Source organism: Rhodamnia argentea, chromosome 5 (genome assembly GCF_020921035.1).
Source record: "Rhodamnia argentea isolate NSW1041297 chromosome 5, ASM2092103v1, whole genome shotgun sequence".
NCBI lineage: Eukaryota > Viridiplantae > Streptophyta > Magnoliopsida > Myrtales > Myrtaceae > Rhodamnia > Rhodamnia argentea.
The window spans coordinates 25,554,736-25,563,058 of NC_063154.1; the positions used below are offsets into that span (position 1 = coordinate 25,554,736).

General features: G+C 41.8%; 1 protein-coding gene and 1 pseudogene across 1 annotated transcript; one reads left to right on the top strand and one right to left on the bottom strand.

Moving 5' to 3' along the window:
- Positions 1–230: 230 nt before the first annotated feature.
- LOC115731535 lies at positions 231–4,999 on the bottom strand. The gene is made up of 13 exons (XM_048279231.1): positions 4,926–4,999; positions 4,495–4,663; positions 4,343–4,405; positions 4,113–4,218; positions 3,854–3,958; positions 3,686–3,762; positions 3,471–3,585; positions 2,609–2,681; positions 2,208–2,399; positions 1,751–1,871; positions 882–1,103; positions 746–804; positions 231–411 (listed from the first exon to the last, which is right to left on the bottom strand). Exons 1-12 carry the CDS (start codon positions 4,997–4,999, stop codon positions 757–759), a joined length of 1,365 nt encoding a protein of 454 aa, XP_048135188.1. The 3' UTR covers positions 231–411; positions 746–756.
- Positions 5,000–5,262: 263 nt separating this feature from the next.
- LOC125315274 lies at positions 5,263–6,699 on the top strand (annotated as a pseudogene).
- Positions 6,700–8,323: the final 1,624 nt, after the last annotated feature.

Here is an 8,323-nt window from a genome sequence, read left to right on the forward strand (position 1 = left end):
ACCGTTCATCTCTCAATCGAATCTATCGGCACATCTTGCTGAACAAACGAGTCTGATTTGTACGAGCGAGGATCACAGGAATGCCCCTCCAGGGTCAAACCATACAAAACTTTACCATCAATGTACAGAGAGGGAGCAAAACAGAATCAACAATGTTCTTCCAGCAAACGAGTTTGCGAAACCGACTGCTCGGGTCTCCAAATGATGACCAACCAAACACCCAAACCGTAAGAAGGCACGCTAACAGTTGGGTTCACCGGACCCACAACTCCCCAGCAATTGCACTGGCTCAAGAATAATAGATCGACTTTCAAGTGCTAGCTCGCCCCTCCCGCTCTAGCAAATCCAAAGATATTTAAATGCGGATGATAAAGACAGAGCTATAGTTCCCCTGAACATTGGTGCAGATTCCTGAAACACCGAGAGGAAAGCAACATGTCAGAGAACCATTCTGTGCTACCGTACATCTTCAATGATTCCAGGAGACAACTATGGAGTTTACGGTGCTAAGCCTATCCAGTAAGCACCAACAAGCGATCATATTAGAATGAAATTGCGCTCTTTCTTCGTCAAATGCACAATCACATGTTTGTAGTTCGTCAGGTTATAGACTTCCGAGCTAATTTACATTGTCCAGGCATCACAGTTGATCGACCATATAAATAGGAAAACCTATCAAGCAGTTACTCCTCAAGCAAATTCCTTTCTTTTTTTTTTATAAAAAAAATGGACAGAGAATACATACTTCCGTAGATATCATCTGGTGACAGAACCTTGAAGAAGATACAAGGCTCTGTTTCGAACCTGCACAGCATGAAGGCATCTTTAGAGACAAGATCTTTAAAAGCAGGCAAAAATGGCATTAGCAACCCATAACATACCTTTGCCGCGAACGATCTCAAATCTGTGCTGGTAATTAGACAGGAACAGTTCCGCAGATAAAGACCCCACATTTCCCTGATTACTGCTTTCTCTTCTAGAGTTGAGTTGAAGAAGAGCCAATTCTCCGCTAAAACCAAATAAATGTACATTCTGAAAAGATCACAACCTTTTTCTTTCACATTAATGGATATGAGCGAAGCCAGGATTTCTTCATCTGCAGCCTGAAGAAAAGTACCAGACTAGTAAATGGGAAGATTCTAATGGCCAGAAGCACACGAGATAGAATGTGAATGCAATGTTTTCTATAAACAATTTGGTGCCACCATGGTGCCATCTGCCGCTGCCTCCTGAGTTTTGGCTGTTTTTCCAAAGATTATATGGTTGAAATGACAATGAACGAAGAAATATCTCACTGCATGGACATTTAATATATGCATTTAGGAAGACATTAATGATATCATGTCTATCCTACCAAACCATTTTATCTGTTAAAATTTCAATGTGCAGATAAAGAGTCTAAAACATGCTCATGATCTAAACTATCTTTTGCTGATTTGTCAACTAGACAAGTTTGAACGACCTTTATTTAATGATATACGTATTCAGTACCTGCATTTGTTGTCTTACAAGAAAACTAGGAACAAAAGCAGACTAGAATGCACTGCAACCAATCTGCATTTTTTCATCGTGCTCAACTTATGTATTCAGGCATGACAATGAAAAGCAAATGCAATAAGGTTGTCTTTGAGCTTCTTCTAAAGCACATTACAATCAAATGACAAATAGATAGGGCAAAATAAAGAGCTGTGTCGCTATTTACTCATCAAAGCATGTTGGGTGCAGATATTAAAGAAGAAAGGCGGCCTGCCTTATGATTGAGGAAATTTGCAAGCAGCCGATAGGCAACTTCACTTCTGAGGCACTTGCTACGAGCATCAATGCCAGAAATGCACTCAACAGCACGCAAGCAGTTCAGGTCCATAGATAACCTGCATAAAAAGGTATAGTGTCAAAAGGTCAGAACTGTGTACAAAGGCAAACAACATAATACAGAGGTCAGAGAGTTAGAACAGCCATTATCAATCACCAAATTGTTTTTCATTGAAACAGTAAAGCCAAAGCAAGGTATTGGCTTCATGTCTAAACAATAAGAGCAAGAGATACTTAAAAAACTAGCAAACTAGGCATGAACCAGAGAGGACATCTTAAGAGGAGGAAGACGCAAAATGAGACTCTGTTACATACGATCTTCCACATTTTTCCTTACTGAAAGAATAAATCTAACTATTCGGCCTAGAAAGAATAGTAGAGCAGTGGCCAGTAACCTGCTAGCAAGAGATTTCGTTACTTTCTTGCAGCTGGTGCTCCATTCCTCATGGGTAAAGTAACTGATTACTGATAACAAACATTCATACAGAAGCATTGAAAGGCCTTCAAGTCGGCGGTCTAGAAACAGACAAATCAACACTTCGGTTAATTTTTCGGCTTGTGAAGTTGAAAAAATAGGCCATTTACTCCTGAAAAAGAAATGAAATGCAAGCTCTAATAAGAAAATAATATCATCAAGATCAACTATTAAAATCTATTTGATGGCCCAAAAATACGGGTTAAAAATTCTTCGCTAGATTTCCCAGTTTCTTGTTTTCAAGAATGTAAAGACCCCTGTCACGCTTAACATATGGCTTCTAGAAATGACTGACTCAGATGACAATCCAGAATGACTGACCTTACTTGACAAGAAGCGGCCACAAATTTGATCCAAGCTCGAATATTCAAAGATGGGCCAGCATGCTTGGAATCTGGATAAAGATACTTGCAAATAACTATTAAATACTAAAGGTCATATGTCCATATTTAGTAAATAAACTAATGATTTAGTTGCAATTACATACATGTAAAGGCATCTAGCAAAGAAGATAAATAAGTCGGTCAATAGGAGAAATATGACTTTGCTTCAGAAGAGAAAAGCTAATGTCTAAACAAATTTGAACTCTTGACATCCTCGTTGAGCAATCTTCTTCTGATAGAAGCACCAGCAAAAACAATCCACAACCCTCTTAACTTTGGGATAAGAATAGAAGGAGTACCATAACTTTTGTACGGCAGTCGCTTGAGCACCATAAATTTTTTTTTTCCGCTTACTTAAATGCCTATAAAATTGATCATTTGAGTGTTATTTCGGGCAAATAGTCCTACATGGATTTTTATTTAATTTTCTATATTGATGTGGATATTTTTAATTATTTCTTGTCCTTTTTTTTTTTTTTTTTGCTTTTTTCTTTGCTAGTGAGGGTCACCGGCAACCCTCGCCGGCAGCAAAGGCCTGGGGCAAGGACCTTCGTCCGAGCGCCTTCGTGGCCGCAGGGAGGGGTGCAAAGGACCTCGCTAGACTGGACAAGGGTCACTTGTCCGTGGCCGGCAGGGCCACAAAGGCCTTGCCCAAGGCCATCGTGGCCTCACTAGATCTAGGTGAGGCCACCTCACCCTCGGCCGGTGGGACCACAATGGCCTCTCCCTGCGCGAAGCTAAGGGTAGACATGTTGACTATTTCGTCCGACTATGCAATGAACCTAAACTTAGGAGCTTACCCATATCAACAGATCCTGCGTCAGATAAGACGAACACGAATCCATATATGCTAAGGGCTCTTTCCAGTTCAGAATATGTAGGGAGCCAGTCTATTTTGATGGGTGCAGAAGTTCCCTAATCAGCAAAGGCCAGGAACAAGGAGAACAATCAACAAGCACAAATCTTAACATTGAGCACGAGAAATTTGCTTGATGTCAAGAAGCAGTAAGTCAACCTCATTTTTGCCTGAGAGTACGTCGCACCAGAGATCGCATGCCGAAGTTCTCAATCTCTTTTCTGATGCAAACATCACTGACAGAGGAAGATATCCAGATATATTAAAGAGCAAGACGCAGGACCGGATATTTGCAGGATGTTAAAATATGAAAATATATAAACTCACATAAATGGAAAGTCCATTTTGCAAGAGCCATTTCAAGATGACCACTTAATGTTATGAGCTTGGATAACCAGCCATTCACCAGGAGTCCTTCCAAAAAGTCGGATTCTGCACCAGTGCAAAATCCACCATAAACATCTTTTTCCTCACCTCACTATCCGAATCCAAAATTGCTGTATCAACTAGTGAACGCAGCTGACCTAGATTCTAGAAAAATGCCATTCACTGAACGCAGCTGCAGAATGGAAAGCAACAAGAGTACCTTCTCGTTTACCGACTTCCACCAATGAATTATGTTTGCTATGACCAAGAGCCTGGAAAGTAGCACAGCTACCAAGCTCAGGTAAAACTACAGCTGGTGGACTTTTCTGAAATAGAGAGGAACCAAGCATTATTGATTATGCCACTATGTGCTAGCATCAACACCCTATTGATATTGTGAATAAAAAGCGCATAAGTACATTGATGTTAGATAATGCGAAAACGAGAAACCTGAACTCCAAAAACTTGCAGTCCCCAGTGGGATAATTCATCTTCGCCACCCATTTCCTTCATCTGCACAAATAGAGAGCATAACCGTCACACATCCCGACTCAATCGAAAAGTTGAAAATGATCCTAAGATGCACAAGAGGGTCCATCCACCTGTTTTTGATACTGATCAAGGGTATGGGACAAAGTTGCTTCTCTGGCGTCATCTTCCTCGTCGGAGTCATGCTTTAGCACCCTTTTCCGTTTCGCTGCTCCCGCGACCCGCTTCCCTTTCTCTTTATAGAAGTCGCTCAACAGATCATCCAAGCCAATGACCTTCTTACTGCTCGAGGCGATGATATTATTAGGACATCATAAGAACCGCTATGATCTGACCCATGAAAGCTAAACTGTAACTTAATATAGCATGCCGTAATCATACTACGCAGCAAGTGCATCAGACACAACAACTTGACCCAAAGAGCTCCGAACTGAATAAGCGAAGTCGCTCGCCGGATTCTCATATAGTGGATAACAAGAATTCGAAGCACACAGCGCTGATAAAAGAATATCAAAAGGGGAAATTATGGGGTGGGAGAAAGGACCTTTTCTTGGCAGGAGCGGAAACGAGCGGATCTTCCAACTCGAAGTCAAGCCGAGAACCAAACTCGGACTTCATGGGAGAAAAATGAAACCACCCCAACAAGACTGCTGCTGCTCTTGGTGCCCTTTTCTTCGTTCACTCCAAATGAACCGAGGCCACTTTGAGAAGATATACAGTAAATGGGCCGGGCCCACAGATTCTTCGCTACGGTGACAATTTGATAAAAACTCGCTTGCCGTCACTTCTCTCGTTTTCTTTCATTTGTTTGATGGCTGATTTAATTTCAGATTTGGATCCAACTATTTAAATTGTAGTTAAAAAATTTTGATAGCTAGGTGATGAAGGTGAAGAATCTGCTGGACTTTCAATGGGTGCTTGGTGTTGCATATGGATGGTTGGTTGTTTTTGCCTGTGTAGTAAAGTTCCTCATCAACTTTACGCTATGGTCACGTCAGGCAGTCGTGGAACGAGCCAAAGCGAGTGCATGGCTTGAAAAAAAGTGATGGCTAAGGCTTCATTTGCTTCCGGTGTTGTATCAGCGGCCACTGGAGATGACGGCTCTTTGTGGGAAAGATGTCACACCTTCTAGAGTAGATGCACTTGCTGGAGAAAAGATGGTTCTAGTGTGACTGTGTTCTTAAGGTAGGAAATTATACGTCCTCGTGGCTATACCAGAGATGTGAGCATGTATGTCACTTCATGCTATGTGAAGATATGTCATTGATAATGTTGTGAAGAACTTTCTGGGTGCAAGGACTGAGGATACAAAATTATTTGGCTGGGGCTATTCAGCGGAGGGTAGGTTAGGAAAGATTGGAGGTCTGCGTTGGAATCTACTGCCAGTATGTCTGTCAGAGAAATACAGGGTCTAAGTTCAGCCAAAGAAGTTGCAGAGAAGCGGGTTTTAGAAGGCATGGACAAGGAGAAAGATATGCCAATATTATTGGAACCTTGTTGAGTTGAAGAGCTGAGCGGTGTTGAAGTTTCGGACATTGCATGTGGGCTCGACCATTCCTTAGTTCTTTGCAGTAAGTAAGAGTTTTCCTCATTTTTGTCTTCTTAAGTACATTGAGTCGAGAGCAGGATGAGCCGACATTTGAGCACAAATTACTTAGTGAGGGTGGCCTCTGCCAACTGGCTTAAGAGTTAGCTTCATTTAATTTTTATCCACATTCTTCAGTTTAGATGAATGTTGATCTTGGATGGTGTCTAGCAGGAAAGGGTATGTCCCATATCAATACCATCAGGTCTTGGCTATTCCATAGCAATTTGCAAGGATGCATCATTGGATGCAGCCTCAGAATCCTCGAAAAAAATTGTATCCTGGGGATGGAATCAAAGCTGTCAGCTTGGTAGGCCAGGGTCCGAGAACCTTCCGCTGGTGGTCGACGGATTAGCAGGGGAATGTCCAGTGACAGTTTAGGGAGGGTGCGTACATTTTATTGCTCTCACGTCCAAGAGACAGGTATGGGTATGGGGCTGCGGCAGAAATGGAAGACTTGGATTGGGAAGCTCCAACGACAAGACCGAGCCAACTTCCTTGGGACTCTTTAGAAGGTCTGGAAGTTCTACAGGTTGTGTCAGGTCTTGATCATAGTCTAATCCTTGGAGCTGAATGATCTTTAGTTTGAATGAGTAGCTTAATAACCTGGCTAGTAGTTTCTGTCTTGTCCTGCTCGGCGTCTCCGCCATGGAATTGGCTAGCTAACTCGTTACCTATAAGAGCGGGAAGTTGCATTTGAAGCCCCGCGGGAAGTTACACCTTAGCAGACATTGTCTCCCTTTCGATTCCTGATCTTCGAGACGAGAAGAATGAAGAGACAAAGAAAACATGTGTAAACCCTTGATCCAATCCCGTGGCCATGGACACGGACTATCTTCTGACATATGCTCGGTGGATCTTAATGTTTGCATATCTATTACTCGCAGCTGCACACATTTCGCTTTCACATGCATGCTGATCCTTGCAGAAAGTCCTCATGTCCATTCCAAGCTGAAAGAAATTTTCTTGAGACTATTCTTTTGTTAGCAAGAACATTTGATCTGTGCTTGGCGTGGCAGCGATCTACCGCTTCCATTTTGAATTGGTGGTCATGGGATGGTGGGTACTGTAGTTTGAATCCATAGTTGCACCGACCATAAGAATCCGATTTGAAGGGGACAGAAAAGGGCAGCGATCGGCCGTTTCGATATTTTAACAAAACTAAGGAGGGGACACAGAAAAGGGTAGTGAGGGTCCACTTGAGTTTTATTCTGATCTATTCATTTGTTTTGTGACTCATAATTTGATAATGTTTCAGAAGTGCGTAAGTTCTCATTGTAGAGATCTTACCTCGCAATGGTGAATTATTGATCCTTTTAATTCTATTCAGTGTAGTGCTTCTTTTAGTATTTTTAAATTTTCTTTTTTCATTATCAACTATATTTGTTTTCATGTGTCCGCAGTTTTTACTAATTTCAGGATGGAAAGGAGAAGCAGGCAGGTCCTGTTGTGCAACTTAACCTAATACACTTGCTAGCAGATTTTGTGTGTTCCTATTTGCAAGCCTAAAGCTGTGGATACGATACTCTAACTTTTGCTTGAAAGTTTAGAACAAGGCGGTGCTTCAACTCCTGATTTACTGGGGATTCATTTACAGACCTCTCATTCAGAGCGCTTACATGCTCGTATGTAATTGCAATTTTACCCATAAGTTTGCTTTATAAGACTGCAAGGTTCCCTTAATAGCCTAAGTTTCTCAGGCTTTTCTTCTGCCTTTTGCTGCTGCTGCTTGATGATTTGTCTCATATAGGGAGTTTAGGCTTTGAGAAGCCTTCTCGTGAGACCGTGGTTTTGATGATGGTTGACACCTAATTTTGTCAATCAAGTTAGATTTTTCTTATAAAATATTAAAAAGGCCAAAATTAAAAAAAACAATTAAGACAAGAATATATAAGTAGGCAATTTTCTTTTCTTAAAAATAAAAAAATGAAAGGAAAAGAATAACCCGCAAACCAGCCCTCGGACTGGCTTGCGTACCGAACCGCACAGGGCCCAGCCTGACCCTTCTTTTTCTCACTGGTTCAGGCAATATCCCAGCCCACTAACGTTCACTTCCTCCCTCAAATACACTTCACCCACTCCATCTCCTCCCTATCACTAGACATCACTTCCTTCTAGAGGAGTCAATATGGGTCTTTGACCCTTTTTTATTCACTTGGATCTAAGAGTGAGCGGTTCTTGGTCCGGTCCGGTCCGTTTCCCATCAAAATCGAGGAATCGGACCGGTGGTCCCGGTTCCCATTTTTTAGAACGGTGAACTGGATCAGTCATCCTTGGAACAAGGAACTGGACCGGTTCCAAGGCTGTTCCGAGGAATCTATGTTCATGAAAAAATTATGCACCTGTAACATTAAAAT